This window comes from Pelodiscus sinensis, chromosome 15 (assembly GCF_049634645.1).
Source record: "Pelodiscus sinensis isolate JC-2024 chromosome 15, ASM4963464v1, whole genome shotgun sequence".
NCBI classification, from domain to species: Eukaryota; Metazoa; Chordata; order Testudines; family Trionychidae; genus Pelodiscus; species Pelodiscus sinensis.
Window position 1 is genome coordinate 12,326,187 of NC_134725.1, and position 16,819 is coordinate 12,343,005.

At 44.2% G+C, this 16,819-nt stretch overlaps 1 protein-coding gene across 3 annotated transcripts in view; it reads left to right on the forward strand.

Moving 5' to 3' along the window:
* The window catches only part of MED13L (mediator complex subunit 13L), a 379,146-nt gene that overhangs the window by 257,767 nt on the left and 104,560 nt on the right, over positions 1–16,819 (forward strand). For all 3 annotated transcript variants that reach the window (XM_075898186.1, XM_075898187.1, XM_075898189.1), the window contains 4 exons: positions 8,114–8,842; positions 10,200–10,422; positions 13,529–13,634; positions 14,073–14,197. In XM_075898186.1, the coding sequence (XP_075754301.1) occupies positions 8,114–8,842; positions 10,200–10,422; positions 13,529–13,634; positions 14,073–14,197 (1,183 nt within the window). The remainder of the gene's footprint in view (positions 1–8,113; positions 8,843–10,199; positions 10,423–13,528; positions 13,635–14,072; positions 14,198–16,819) is intronic.

The window sequence follows — 16,819 nt, forward strand, 5'->3', positions numbered from 1 at the left end:
TAAGATCTAGCATTGGGAATCCTGTAATTTTCAAATGAAACATCACTGACCTCTCTATTTTGCAGCATTAAAAAATGTGGAGGAGAGAGGAAAGAGCATGTACGAATTTAGATATTTGTCTCGTCTTCAGATTTTCCCTCTTCCAAACTACTGCTTTAAACTGTGTTGTTGCCATCTTTGTGGAAAGTGTGCTGTTGTGTGTGAGATGGAACTTTCATACTCCACAACATTTTAAATTGGTTGGGTTCTCAAAAGCTTCATAAACTGTTTAAATTGATAGTGCTGCTTAAGACATCACTGAAGTGCTTAGCCCAGAAATTCAGAGAACCCGGAAGCATTATGCTAAGAAATTTTTGCACAGGTTTATATGGTTTTTATAAAAGAAAATGTAGAAACTTCAAATAGAATAATCTAGCAGATATATAGTAGCAGCATATTGAGTATGAGGAGTTCTGTGTTTAACACAAAACATGAATCATTTCATTACTGGTTAAAAGTTAACTTCACAGTAGAAAAGGGGAAAAGCTTCAGAAACAAAAAAGGAACAACTACTAATAAAAAGTAACAACTACATAAAAAGAGTACATTCAAAGGAGCAAAAATGTAGGAACATCCCTTTTGTAAGTGTAGACCTGAGTAAAGTTGATCTATCAGTAACGTGGCCTATTAGAGTTACAGAGGGGTAGCTGTGTTAGTCTGCAACTTTAAAAACAGCGAGTAGTCCTGTGGCACCTCAGGGCATGTCTACACTACAATGTAATTTCGAAATCCGATATTTTGGTATAATAACTCCTGAAATAACTGTTTCAGAATATCAGAGGGGTAGCCGTGTTAGTCTGAATCTGCAAAAGTGACGAGGAGTCCTGTGGCACCTTATAGACTAACTGAAGTGTAGGAGCATAAGCTTTCGTGGGCAAAGACCCACTTCTGATGCATCTGACGAAGTGGGTCTTTGCCCACGAAAGCTTATGCTCCTACACTTCAGTTAGTCTATAAGGTGCCACAGGACTCCTCGTCACTGTTTCAGAATAATGCATCCACACTACAAATGCCCTCAAAATCGTGCAGATCTACATCGAAGTAGCACGCCCACACTGATTGGAGCTTGAATAGCATTTAAGGCTCCCCTCTCCCCCAACCCAGAAGCACGCCGGGCAAGGCATCAGGACAGCAGTCACTTCCTGAAGCTGCTGCCTCAGGTTGTCTGAGGCTCATGCTTAAAGGGGCCTCTCTGTACAGTCGTGTCTCAGACTCTTCTCCATTGCCTACCTCCTTGAGAGAGAGCAAACTCACACTGCGTGCTTTGGTTGTCTTTGTGGACACCACAGCACTTCCAACATGGAGCCAGGCCTGTTGCAAAGCACTCACTGGCTTTTAGACTTGCTGCTGCAACTTCTGATGTTTATGCAGGCTGACTTTGTGGCACTGCTTGAGGACAATGACCAGCCTGGATGGGGGAATCTCCTCACCCAGATCCAGGTGCTCCTCGTGTACTCCATTCTCTCCCCTGCCTCCCCCAAACCATGAAACACCGCTTCTGGCAACAGGAGACCAGTACCAACTGATGGGACTGGATCGTCATGGAGTGGTGGGACAACCGGCAGTGGCTCCAGAATTTCTGCATGCGGAAGGACACCTTCCTGGAGCTCTGTGAATGGTTCGCCTTTGCCATCCACTGATGGGACACCCACATGTGACCCACCATCTTCCTCAAGAAGTGAGTCACTATTGCCATTTGGAAGCTCGCCACGGCAGACCACTACTGCTCTGTGGGGAGCCAGTTCGGTGTGGGGAGATCAACTGTTGGGGCCATGCTCATGCAGTTTTGACTCTTTTGCTATTGTCCCAGGTGGATGGAGAAGCACTGGAATGGCGTTCCCATGGGGAGGTGGAATCCCCATCCCTGGACATTTTTCAGTCCCACTTTCACAAAAGCCCTGCTGGGGATGGGGTACTTGGGGTTGCTCCTGCTGTGGGAAGGGACTTCAGCTCGGGATCCTCCCAAGGGCTCTGGGAACCCTGTGGTTCTCTGTTCTCCATCTACAGTTAGACAAGGCCATCCATGCCATCATGCTGTACGGGGTTGTCATTCTGGGAGATGTGGAGCCCTTCATTGCTGGCTTTGGTGCCATGTGCTTCCCCTTCTGGATGGAGGGGAAGAGGGCATTGACAGCAACCACATCCCTATGCAGGACCCAACCATTGGGCCTGTGATTACATCAATCGGCAGGGGTACTGGTCAATATTCCTTCAGACCCTCATGGACTACAGGATCTGGTTCACCAACATTAATGTCGGGTGATCGGGAAAGGCTCTTGACACCTGCCTGTTCCAGAAGATGTACTTTTTTCCCCAACCGCACCATCAGGGTTAGGGACGTGGACATGCCCATTATCATCCTGGGTGACAAAGCCTACCTCTTGATCCCCTGGCTCATGAAGCTTTGCAACAAACACCCACCAAGGAATGCTTCAACGCCAGGCTCAGCAGGGCCCGCATTGTGGTGGAAGGTGCCTTCAGCCGCCTTAAAGGGAGATTCCAATGTCTCCTCACCCGCTTTGATCTTGGTGACTGGAACATCTCCCAGGTGGTGGCGGCCTGCTGTTTTCTCCATGACCTTTGCAAAAGTAAGGGGGAGACTTTCCTGCCAGGGTGGGGGGCAAAGGCCGAGCAGCTTGCAAGAGGTTTTGAGCAGCCATGCATCACTGCCATCCAGCAAGCCCATCACAGGGCTTTATGCGTCTGGAAGGCCCTGAGGGATAGTTTCAGTCAAGGCCAGCTGTGAGACTCCCTCAGGCCTCCACACAAGGGGCCTCTGCATTGTCCCTGTGTGCCTTTCCTTCCCCACCCCTTCGTTTCCCTGCCCTCCCTTCACCACTCCTTCCTCCCCTGCAGACCAAATAAAAAAGACTTTTTGTTTGAAACAACAAACTCTCTGATTTTTATTTGGGAAATATAGAACTGTGGAGGGATTGGAGAAAGAACCCAGGATGGAGCTGGGAGTGGCGCCTGCCTCAGGTTTTCCTGCTTCCTCTTGTTTGTGGCCTTTGATTTCCCCGGGAGTGAGGGGCTAAGAGGAGAAGCCAGCGGAGCAGGAGCAGGAACAGGTGCGGTGAAAATTGAAAAGGAGCAAGTGTGGGGATGACTTTGGGAAAGAACAGGTGCAGAGGGCAGTTGCTGGACCACTCTGTGGTGGCAACCATGCACTCAACGGCATTGATGTAAGCTGCGCACATGCTCTTGTGCTACCAGGATGGCTGCTCCCAGATGGTGCGGTGCAGCACGGCATTCCTGACAGTCCTCCTCAAAGTTCCTCTTGAGAGAACGGAAGCACTCCAGGTGTTCTCTCACCAGGTCATCCAGTGGGTCTTGCGGGGTCAGGTTTTGGTTCGGACGACGGCAAAGTGCTTCTATCAAGGCCATCTGTGGCCTAGGCAGTGGGCAATGCCCTGTAGGGGCACGAACATCCCAGGACAGCCTTACTACTCCCATTCCCTGGAGACAAGTAAGCCGGGAAGGTGCTGGCCAGGCTAGGAGCCTGCGGGCAGCAGGGGGCAACAGGGCGGTTTGCCTTCCCTCTTTGCCATGCACATACTGGCTCTGGCAGTGGTGCAGTCAAATAGAGAGAGAAATTGTATCCCTGCCTACAGGAGAAGATGGGAGAGGGTGTTGGAGGAGGTGTGTGTGAGCGGTAGATGCCACTTGCCAGGAAGAGTAGTACTAGGATACCTGCCACTTCCTCCCCCTGGCATATTCCTCTGCAGGGGATCCGTGTCCTCTGCCTCGCCATGCTTGACCAGGAGTGGAAGCTACCCCAAGAGTGCCGGTATGAGCTTTTGTCATGTGCGGCTCTGCCGTGCTATTCCAGTCTCCTTTAGTGATGGTTTGTGGTAGCAAGGTGTCCCACCACGGGGTCAGGATTAAGACAGGCCTATGCAGGAACCCTGTCAGCAGGAGGACAAGGTTCCTGTGTGGCAGCTTCATGGGGCTGTCTGCTCCCAACTGGCTCTCCACATACACCCGCATGTACAGGCTATTGTGTGATCCCAGGCCGAGTGAAGATTGCGCAGCCCTTCACCACCCACTGCCTGCCCCAACATGCAGATAGGGAAAGTAATGCAACTCACTTGATGAGCCTTTCCTGGCATTGTCTGAGGGCTGGGAGACATCCTGGGAGTGGGGTATCGGTTCCAGGGAGATGATGACTTCCTGGCTGGCAGGCATCGTGTCTTGACTGGTCTTCTATTCCCTCTCCACATCCTCCGTGTCCTTCTCATCCACAGCCCTGCCCTCCTGCAGGCTGACAATGGGTGTCTCCAGGCCGAGTTAACAACGGGGCAAGGAGGGAAGGGACCAACCTCCCTCCCAGAATATGATGCAGCTGCTCAAAATACAAGCATGACTGGTGTCCTGCCCCTGAGCAGGAACTTTGTTCCCTGGCCTCTGTGTAGGTCTGGTGCAGTTCTTTTATCTTCATACCTACCTGCTCCTAGGTGTGCATGTGGCCCTTGTGGGCTGGCCATAGATTTCAGCATTCCTGCGCCTTGTGCAGAGATCCTGGAGGTTAGCCTCCTCTCAAGAGCTCAGTGAGATCCATAATCTCTGCACCAGACCAGGGAGGGTCCCTCTTCGTCTTGAGCTTCAGAGCTGGCTACTGGCTCACTTGCAGCCGTGGGGGGCTCAGTGGGCGTGCTGGGAGCACTAATGGCTGCAGTGATGAGTGTTGCTCTGTGGCACGGGGCAGGCAGGGTTGGTATAGTGCCACAAGCCCTTTCCCTTCTGCCTGTACCTTTAAAGGCTGCAGGGGAAGGGAAACTATAGAGTTCTGAGGGGTGTGGACAGAGTGGCCACCAGGGCAGCTATGAGAATAAGCGCAGCTGCACTGTCCACACTCATCCTATTTTGAAATAGGCATTTGTCATGAAATGAGCGTTTATTATTTCAAAATAAGAAGCCCGTTATTTCAAAATAATAATGCTTGCTGTGTGGATGCTCATCTTGTTATTTTGAATAACACTGTAGTGTAGAAAATACCCTACGAGACCAACAAAAAAGAAGGGGGTTTTGCTCCGAAAGCTCATGACACTTTATATATTTTTGTTAGTCTTTAAGGGGCCACAGGACTACACGCTGTTTGAGTTATAGTTGGTTTCCTTTTTCTTTAGGATAGCCAACATTTTTAAATGTTACTACTCCACACTTGCTGATCTGTAAATGACAATTGTGGAATCTCTGCAGAATATTATTTACAATTCATTGCCTGCTAGTATTCTTCTACTCATGGAGAATAATTGTGTCCTCTTATCTCAAGATTTTTTTGTGGAATGTAGTCTTAAATGTTTTAATTAATTATAATATCTATAGAGATATTTGCATTTTTGGATGAATTTCCTGAACTTTAGTTTGCATGAAAGCTATCAACACATAGTACAGGTCCATGTGTAGTGTGGGCAAATACTCCAAAAGTTTGTGCACAGCTAATTCAGTGTATTTCCATCTTAATTTTCAATGTTCTTAATGTCCCCTGAACTTCCAAGGTGAGCTAGCCATTTGTACCACATGTTTGTAATAGATTCATAATGAAATATGTACTAGGACCATTCAGTGATCACCAGCTCTTCAACACTTTATTTTAAATTTTATTTGACTCTGCTTTAACCAAAGTATCCAGTGGTAAAAAGCTATTGTATTACCCTACTCTAGTGCTATAAACCATGTAAGCTATATTATCAGAAAGGTTATCATGTAATCCTGAGAAAGCTATCATAAGGCCTTCATGGACTATGAGATAATGAAAACATCATTTAATGGTTGCAGCATCTGTAATATTGAATTTCTTTCTCATGCTTCCAATTTTAAAAGCTATTGGTCTACTGTAATATAATCTGTCTTGGAAGTTAAAGCCACTATCAATACAGAAAATCATATTTGTATTATTAGGGGGTTTTGAGTATATAAAATATTCAGCAATTGATGAGTATGATACAATTACCTTAATTTTGCATGAGACATATGCCTCCTCCCTCTCCCAGTCTAATGGAAAAATGACACGAAAGCCACCTGCTATATATTGCATCTCTGAGCAAAGCTAAAACACAAACTATGGTATCATTTTCAACACATACTCAGGAATGTACAGGAAGAGTACAGATGGAATCTCTAAAATCCGGGACTCTCTGGTCTGGCAGCCATGGATATTGCTGTACTAGAAAGCCCTGGCTGGCCAGGTTCAAGAGTGTAGGCTGGGCTAGCAGTGGGGAGTGTAGCCTAAGGCCGGTGGGAAGGAGCACAGCCCCAGCTGGGGTTGGAGATAGTGCAGCCAGTGGCCAGGAGCACCGTCCCTGTTGGGGCTGGCGCGGTAGGGAGCACAACCACGGTCAGGCCTGGTGCAATTGTGGGGTGTGCAGCCTCAACCAGGTCTAGAGCAGTGGGGATGAGTGCAGCCCTGGCTGGGCCTGGCAGTGTGGGAGAGCACAACCCTGGCCAGGGCTGGAGGCAGTGGGTCTGGCAGCTAGCCCTGCAACCTGGGACAGTGCCGTGGGGAGCACAGCCCCAGTTGGAGCTGGAGGCATCAGGGCTAGTCCCTGTCCAGGGCTGGCGTGGTAAGGGACAGACATAGTCCCAGCCGGGTTTGGCGCAGTGCGGGGCAGGAGGCAACGGGGCAGGTGGCAGGGAGCTAAGGATGTTAAATTGTGTTTAATCAGCTAATCGAGTAGTTGAAGGAATTTCCATCGACTACTCAATTGGTCAGTAAGAGAGGAATTGACTATAGCTCTGCCTTCTAAATGTAGTAAGAGTTTCTAGGCTCTTAATACATTTAAAAGGCAGAGGCGCAGCCAAGGGGACCAAGCGCAAGCCAGGAATCAGCCGTCCTGTCTCACACCCAGTCCTAGATGCTGTGCTTTTGCTTTTGAAATGTACTAAGAGCTGCCAGGCTCTTAAAACATTTAAAAGGCAGAGGCACAGCCAGAGGGACTGGGTGCAAGCAGGGAATCACTCGTAAGTGATACATCTCAGCGAAGCGTCTGGGACCGGCCATGAGCTGGGACCTGATGGCTCTCAATACATTTCAAAAGCAGAGGAGCAGTATCTGGGACCAGGCATGAGCTGGAACACCTGATTCCTGGCTCGCACTTGGTCCCCCCGCTTCGCTCTGCCTCCCCTGCCTCCCGAATTCCCTCCAGCACCAACTCCCCTCCCCCTTGCTGCCTCTTATCAGGTAGTCAGCTAATGGGCTAGTCACTTATATCCCTATAGGGAGTGCAGCCCCAAACAGGAGCAGAGCCTACAGCTGGGTAGGGAGCCTTGACCTTCCCTAGTCCGGAAAACTCCATTATTTGGGACCACTCAGGTCCCGAAGGTTCCAGTCCGGGGAGATCTGACCTGCACTTCTTCAGTATTCCTGTGATAAAAAACAGCTCTTCATTAGTAGAAATAATATTTGGTATTTCTATATTATCTACCACCTGAGAATTTTAAACAAAGATTAGTAATTCTCCTCCGCTGTGTCCTACACTGCACCCCTTTTCCGGAAAAGGGATGCAGATTAGACAAGTCGGAATTGCAAATGAAGCAGGGGATTTAAATATCCCCCGCGTCATTTGTATAAACATGGCTGCCGCTTTTTTCCGGCTCGGGGCTTTGCCGGAGAAAAGTGCCAATCTAGACGGGATCTTTCGGAAAATAAAGCCTTTTCCGAAAGATCCTGTATTCCTCTTAAAATCAGGAATAAGGGATCTTTCGGAAAAGGCTTTATTTTCCGAAAGATCCCGTCTAGACTGGCGCTTTTCTCCGGCAAAGCCCCGAGCCAGAAAAAAACGGCAGCCATGTTTATACAAATGAAGCGAGGGATATTTAAATCCCCTGCTTCATTTGCAATTCCGACTTGTCTAATCTGCATCCCTTTTCTGGAAAGCCCTAGAGTATTGTATTTGTGAGTTAGGTGTCGTTATTCCCATTTTGCAGACATGGAATTGAAGCACAGACAAGCTAAGCAACTTTTCTAAGATGGCTTTCAGTTTGCCAGAGGCAGGAATAGATTATGATTTCTTGGCTCTGCTTTTGCTCTGACCATCAGATCATGTAATCCAGGTGTTTCTAATTCCTGTTTCAGACACAAGCTTTTCAAACAGCGCTGTGCTATAGGTCCCAGCCGTCCCCCAATGATATCACAGCCAGGATTCAGTGTGGGATCATCATCCTCTTCTTCCTTGCCACCACCTGCCTCTTCTAAGCACAAAACTACAGAAAGACAGGAAAAAGGAGAGAAACTGCAAAAAAGGCCTATGATGCCATTTCACCATCGGCCCTCTGTCACCGAAGAGCTACGCTTGGAACAGGACACATCGGGGCAGAAGCTGGGGTTGACAGGGATGGAACGCTCTTTAGAAGTCTCTAACTCCAGAAAATATGAGAAGCAGCTATCCATACCCTCTAGAAACCCAAACAAACAAATTAATTTGAATCCCATGGATTCACCTCATTCCCCCACCTCTCCTCTGCCTCCTACACTTAGCCCCCAACCAAGAGGTCAGGAAGCAGAAAATTTGGATCCATCAACAGTTGCTGTGAACCCAGCACTCTACAGTAATGGGTTAGATCTCCAGCCATTGCCCAGTCTAGATGATAGGACAGTTCTTGTTGGACAAAGGTTGTCTCTGATGGCAGAGGTCAGTGAGACAGCTTTTTATTATGGCATCATTCAAAACAGCGAGTCATCAGATAAGTGGCAGAGCTATGTTCTTCCATCAAGTGATGATCCAGAGTTCAAACCACCAGAGCTTCTATGTGAGAGATATGATACCAAGGTGGAGGTAAACTCAGACAACACTGCACTGAAAAGGTAAATACAATATTGAATGACCACTGTGTTTATCAAAATACATTCAGAAGGCCAAATTACAATCAGTTGCAGCCAGGTAGATCCATTAAGTATGAAAGCTTTTGGGATTGCATTGTTGTAAATGACAGCAGAAATTTAGTCCAGAGACTAAAAATGTGGCAAAGATGTTATATGGTAAGAAAATACGTATAAATAGGAATTGTCATTTAAAATGTCAGACTTATTTGTAATGTTTATTAAAGTTGCACAACAAATGTAAGAAATCAGTATGTAGTATCAGTGACTGCTTCAGATGGAAGTAGTGTTAGAAATATAGATTGTAATATGGAATTTTAGTATGCTTTGTCTTTGTCATTTGTATTTATTGTGTTGGCCAATGTAAGAGACATAATAGATTTCAAAACCTTCCTTACTGCAACTGTTGCAGACTTAACATCATCTCTTACCTCTTGTGTTTAGCAAGGACTTTTATTGTCACTGTTCAAGCTTGCAACCTTAAAGGTGCATTATCAATGGGGTTAACCAAGAACAAGAAAGAAAACCCTTGTTTGAGACACTGGGATAATTGTGGCTTGTCTAGCTCTGTAAGTTATAAAACCTCACTGTTCCATATACTGTAGACTTTCTCAGTAAAGAATATGTGATGCATATATAGTTTTGTCTTCAACAAAAATAATTGCTTTAAACTGGAAAAGTATATTCTCACCTAGCTCACCTACTCCAGAGTCTAAATGGAATTTCCACAAATTTAAAATTAAAAAATCCACACATTTTGGCTGAAACCAGGAGTTTTCAAACTCTGGTTCACAGTTTTTTAAGGGCAAGGCACTGTCTGGCCACGAGATGCTTTGTTTACCTGTACTTCTGCAGGTATGGGCTATCACAGCTCCGATTGGCCGTAGAAATGGTGTCCCGATCTGCGCTGCATCCCCTGGCTTACACTGTGGATGGTCAGTGGCAGCCCATAATGATAATTCAAGTGTTCAGTTTATATAAAATATCATTAGAAAGAAGTTTTTAAGTTATTCCAAATTTAATATTAGTAATCATTACTGCAAATGATATGATGGACTGAATTGTTACGGGTGCTTCAGGGAATTTTGATGTAACTATTTTTTACCTACAAGATTCATTCTCTTTCATTCTCCCAACATTGAAGTTGACAGTACAATGAACAGCTGTTTAATATTAGCAGAAAAAAATGCATGCTTCAGTGGACAAAAAAAATGTACTTCAATCAGAGAAAAGAGTAGTACTAACTGTTCTTATGTGAGAAAATCTATAAATCTTCTATGCTGTTATTTTTGCCTTCTGTGGAGTATTTGTTTTTCATAATTGCTTTTTTCCCCTCCCCCAGGCTCTTAGCACAACCCAACAAGCGGTTTAAAATTTTGGAAGATAACAAATCAGTACAGACATTGAACTATCTTGACCCCTTGCCTCTAATACAGCAGTCTGGAGAAGGCTTGGGAGATGTTAGTGATCCTTACACTTTTGAAGATGGTGACATAAAATACAGCTTCACTGGCAATAAAAAATGCAAACTGGGGACCGAGAAAGAGCCTCTGAAAAAGAATAAGGTACCATATCAGACCGGGGACATGTTGTTGTTGCATTAATGATATTATAATTGCACCCTCTGTGCTGTACAAACATAAGAAGACACAATCCCTATTCCAAAGAGGTCACTAGCAGGATATATCTTTGAGCACAAATTGAGTTCATACCTGCCTATTCACAGAGAAAAATATAGTCTCATTATAGCATGTCCGAGTTAGTAGTGACTAGTTTAATCCCTGAGATCCCATTTAAACTATGAAAATGTTTCCTGCTTGCCTACTTTTATTTTGACATCAGTAGAACCCTGAGTCAAACTAAGGAATAAAAGCCTTCATTATGTTATATATCTGAATAGTTTGGACCTTCCTGGTCCGGCACCCTTGGGATCAGAGTGGTCCCAAACTAGAGTTTGCCACACCAGAGGAGGCCAAATCCCCACTGCTGGATGTCAGCCCTGCTGTGGGCTCTGCCCTGTCCGGGTCAGGGCTGCTGCCTCTCCCCATACCCTGTGGTTGCACCTTCCCAAACCCCTCCCCCCCAGCTGCTGACCCAGCTGGGGCTCAACTGCAGCTGATCTGGCTGGGGGCTTCCAAGCTGCCACCAGTCCTTCTGCAGCCAATACGGCCCAGGGTTTCCTAGGTGCCATCCTCCCCCTTCCCTCCTCCACCTCCTTGGTTGTCAGCTTCCCAGCTACCACTAACCCCTCTTGCACTGGCCCCACTGCAGCTGACTCGCCAGCTCTCCTGCTGCTGGACTCCTAGCAGGCCCCATTTATAGCTGCCAGGACTCTTTGACCAGCAACATCAGTGCCAGACCCGGATGTTGCCGGACAAGAGAGTCCCGGATTGTGGAGGTGTAACATGTAGTTCCAAAATATAGAGAAGAAGGAATTGGCTGTAATTTTTTTAGACTGTCTTGTGCAACAATTCATCTATTCAGCTTACTGCAGTTCACGTTTCTCTAGCCTGAATTTGTCTTTCTTGCTTTGGGTATGAATCATTCAGTCTTCCACTAAATGGCTTTGTAACATCAGTTTTTTGTTGATTTTGACATCTCCTCACAGCTTTCCTTCCACATAAGAGATTCATTTGATCACCATTCTGGGCCATCTGGTTTTGCACCTTCAGGTCATTTCTCCTTCCCAGTGTACCTTTCCTCCTTCTAGCACAGTGGGCCGCAAATCCTTGTCTGACAGGCTGCTGCACATTGCCAGGCCATGTCCCCAGCATTTATTTAGTCCCACCCCCAGGGAATTCTCAGGGAATTCTCTTCCATGCCACAGGAAGCAACGGAGTGAGTGGGGTGGCTGGGTGGTGCGTGTGCTGTGCTTGGAACCGGGACCACGCTGAGGCTTTCCTTCCTGGAGCAACCTCACCATGGCTCCAGTTCCAGCTCCAGTGATCACTACACATCCCAGCCGGTGGGGCCAAGTACCATGCATACAGCGGCTGCCCCAGCTGATGGGACCAAGTGCTGCACATGCAGCAGCTGCCCCAGCCCCAGAAGGAGCTGCATGGGTGAGGGGAAGCCCTGAGACAATGCAAAAGCCACATGGGAGGTGAGGGGCAGCAGGTGGCCTCAGTAATTGAACAGGGCACCATAAATTAAAAGAATGGCCCTTTGAGCCTCTCGAAACAAAACACAGCTATCCTGAACCCTAATCTTCCTCTCTGATTTCACTCATCACTCTATATTCATTGGAGATAATCTTGAGTTACAAAGACCTGGGAGGCTAATCATGCCCATCATTTCTGCTTCAGACATAGAAACTTTATACAGCTGTTTTATCCACATTTCTGTCATCTGTTGCAGTGACTTACAGCCACAATCTTGGTTGCAATGACATGTATTGTGTGCGTACAGCTGCAATTTAAAATAACGTGACCTTTTGCAATCACCATAGTGAGCATGCAAATATGCAAATAAATTAATTACCACAAGGAATATGTAAATATTTGTATCAGTCTGCTAGCAGGTTTTGAATGAGTTTGCCTGTCCTCAGTATAAAAAAGGTTGGGAACCACTGCTCTGGTGCTATTTCGTTGTCTGGCAGCTCACTTTTATAATGTGGGTTTTTTTAGGTAATTCCTCCTCTGTAGAGTTTTATGTTCTCAACAAATTAGGCTGTCTGCTTATCTATTTTGGCTACTCAAATAAATATGTAGATTGGAATATCTTTGTAGATGAAGGAATGTCATTTAATGTTATTCTTTATATGTAAAATAAATGATGAATATCCACACTTTTTTTTTCTCCCTTTAAAGAGATTTTTTTTTGTGCTCATCAAGATGAAGACCTGATATAGTAAGGATAAGTAATATAAAAAATAAAAAAACAATTGGGGGCAAGCTTTTTTTTTTTTTTTTTTTTAAACTTCTCATGCACATCAGCCATGGCTTGTAGCATGCCTGCTGTTCCAGTTCTTGGACCCCCATATCAAATTATGCAAAATGGGTTTGTGATTTGACCATTGGCACTAGGATCATCAAAAACAAGTTCCTTTTGCCTCATAATTAAAGTCAAGAATTGTATGGAAGTTTTCAGAGGATTTACCCTAGTACATTTAATTGGAACCCTACCAATGGCATTTTAGTGTAGTTAAAAGTATATATTAGATACAGTGTACATTAAAAGTATATAAACAAGTCCAGTTATGGACAAAGACCTCAGAAGTCTTTGTACAGGATGTCTGTGAGAAACTAACCTGACACGGTCCTGCTTCTTCAGGAGCACAGCTTTAAATTTCAGAGAACTTCTCTCCGCCAAACTGAACAAAATAAGTTTTGCAAAAAGTAAAAACTAATAACATCATATTGACATTTTTGAAGTTTATTGTGAGGAGTAAGATTTTGAATTAATGTACGAAAAACAATTAAATGGTAATTTGTTAATCTGATTGGTTAACATCCCTAATCTGAGCATTCTAACTAGTTTGTATTAGATATGAGTAAGGTTTTTTGGGACGTTTGCTGCTGCTGGGCTGATTTTAAAATTGAAAGCAACAGTGGACTTGGAAGTCTCACATTTCATCCATTCTTTCTAATTTTTACTTTCGCCTGTGTATTCCACACTCTTTTTGCATTTAAATGATAACATTTTCTATGTGACTAAATTCTTTATGTACAGTCAGAAGATGGATTAGGTACAAAGGAGATCCCCACAGCAAGTCATTCCACACCAGTGCCTGATGGGAAAGATGCCATGTCTATTTTCAGTTCTGCTCCAAAAGCTGGTGAGTTCAAACTTGTATGATCAGTGTGATAAAAAGAAAAGCATCTTTTTACTTGACAAAGCAAAATTATATTCTGAAAGTGTTCATATAACATGAAAACCTACTTAATTATCTATTATGAGACAAACAAAAGAATAAAAACCGACTAAAGAATTAATATAATTTCATATTTAGTATTTGTATCTGTTTATTTTACAATAACAGCAAGCATTTTGGCGTTTAGTAAAATTAATTAGCATCTAATTTTATTATTTTATAGTTGATCTCAATTTTTCATCTCAAATTTGAATTGAAACACTAGAAAGCTATTTCTAGAGTAAATTTTGAAATGTGAGAACTGGTTTGTAGTGATTTTTGCCCATTCTTGAAATGAGTGATAACAAAGAGAGTGGGCTTGTGTTTTATTTCTTAAGACTTTGTTTCCACTGTTTTCCATAGATACTCAGCAGGATTGTGCTGCAGGCCGACTTGGCTCTAGTAGTCTCACACAGGTGACAGATCTGGCTCCATCACTTCATGATTTAGATAATATCTTCGATAATTCTGATGAAGATGAACTTGGCGTAAGTCTGTGCAAATTGCACTGAATAGCTTTTATACATGACTCCAGCAACTAAGGAGTGTTAGATGCCAGGGAGGGAGCCATCATTACATAGGGGTGTGAGAGAGAAGACTGATAGACAGATCTACATTTAGTAACAGGTAGATGTGAGAGCAACTGGAAAAGATCTCCACTGGGAAGGGGAAACAAGGCATGAAATTCAGGGACTTGTGGGAGGATCACACAGGTACAGCAAATTTTGTCAAAGTGACAGAATCACAGATGAGGTCCATGTGTTGTTGGGGGAAAAGGCTGCTTGCAGTCATGGTATTCTGTTTTTCCATATACCATTTGGTCAAGCCAACCCACAGCAGTATTATCAGTGATGTCGAAGGTGTCAAGACTTCCAAGAAATTGAGTTGTTTTGTATTCCTCACCAATATGTGTCATGATTTGTGGCTGCTCACAGTGGTGTAATGGGCTGTCTCTATAATGCTCGGAAATTCTGCTGTAGCACAAATTTAGTATTTTGCTTGAGAAGATACTTTCTGCAATCTGTCACAATCTTTACAGAGACAGATTACAAAACAAAAAATGATCTCAAGTAAAATACTGTAGTTGGACTTAATTTTTTTTATCTAGTTTAGGAGACTCTTTAGTCTTGCATTAAAGGTTTGTATTTGTGAGTTTGAAGAGAGATATCTGGGTTTCCTTTTAGATACCAGCAGAGGATATTTCCATAGTTCCTTAAAACAAGATTTTCCCATTCTTTGTATACAAGTGGTTATAAGAAGAGTAAGTCCACCATGCACATTATATTCTTATAATAGGTGAAAGAAAAGGGAAAGTTGAGATTTCAAAAAAGGCAGAATTTAGAATGAGCACCCATTACTGCTTTAATCAAATCTGGTTATAATGAAACATAAGCTGACCCTGAAGTGACTAGAGGTAGATTAGGTAATTTGAAAGGCACATTCTCTCTTTTGTGCTATTTGAAAAGACCTTCAGAATTATTTACCATCTCCTTTTCTCATGTCATCTTTTTACTTCACACATGAACAACATATTTGAGGATGCAAATAAAAATTATTTCTCTTCCCTGGCTGTTGGCATGCCTTTTCTGGCAAGCTACATTGGCATTTCCAGAAGCATTGCTTATAGAGATGCAACTATGTGCTATGCAAAGATAAAATTGCAGAGCTTTTGAAGACTGCTGAACTTTTGAAATTAAAGCATCTGCTTCCTCAAATATTTAAAACTTTGTTTCCAGCCTAGTTGGATATGAAAAGCTACAGAATGAGTCCTTTTTGTTTATTTTGGTTGGTCTCTGCTACGTTTCTACAGGAGTTTGCTACATGAGGTTAATTTTAATGAGTGCTGAATTGCATTTATTTTGCGCTTGTGTTATAGATTACATTGGTTCACACCCTTTATATATCAGAATAGCTGATAAGCAAATCAGTTATAGAAAGTTATGCTGTTAAACACAAATCAGAGTTTATGCCATCTTCCTTAAAGTTAAGCTGTTGGGTGATGTAGATGTAACAATTTACCTGCCTTAATATTACCATATTTTGGGCAATGTTATATAGTTGTCACTGTTGAATGCATAGTGTTCTGTGCTATTCTGCAACAAAGGCAGCCACAAGTTAACTAGAGGACTGCCTTCCCAGTGCTTTGTTGATATTTTCCTTTATAGTAATCCAAATATGGATACAAATAGAATAGCTTTGCTAATTTCAAGTTGAGTGACAATTGTATATTTAGTATCCGTTAAAGGTACTTAGTGCTATCTACTAAAGTTGAAAGAAAGAGTTAAATAAAGTCAAATTGCAGAAAAAATAAGTAGGCAGTTGAAAAAGACAATAAAAAGCCTTAATTAAGGTCTTACTAGCAGACATACTCCCTCCGCATTGCCCCAGTCCTTCGGGCAAGGAGGCTAGCGTGTGGGTGATAAAGGAGTCAGAGCAGGGCCTTGGGGATGTGATGAGGGGGTTCAGAAATCTGAAATGCAAGAATGATGAGGGGCTTTGTGTGAGGGGTGCCATCCGGCACAGGCCTTTTCTTCCCCCTTGCTCAACCTCCCTCCAGCTGCTAGAGGCCTTTTCTCTCTCTGCAATCCCCTTCCTGGTCCCCAGGGGCATTTTCTCCCCCCCAAGATCTCACTCCAGCCGCCAGGATTTTTTTTCTTTCCTTCCTCCACCACTGTGGCCAAGGGCCTGAAGGGGGAAAGGATTTGGGCTACTTACCTGGTGGACTGGCAGGCAAGACGGACTGGCAGGAGAAATGGCAGAGCCCCAGCCCTGCTGGCCACTCCCTTGATGGTACAGCTGCCTCCAGTGGACACTGCAGGATAGCTCTCACCTGTGGGCACCTGCTCCCATTGGCCACTCTCATAGCTCATACCTTCAAACAGCAGCCCCTCCCTTTGCATGTTATAAAAACAGTCCTTTTCTCAGGGCTTCCAGTTCTGCTGACTTTAAATTAGGAGAAGAGGAAGCTGCGTTCTAAATTTGGTGGTCCTGCCTCTTAGGAGGACTTACATAAGAACGTAAGAACATAAGACTTCTAGAGCAAATTGACTCACAGACGGCAGACATATGCTAATATATAGATATAGATTAAGACTAGATGATTTTCTGAA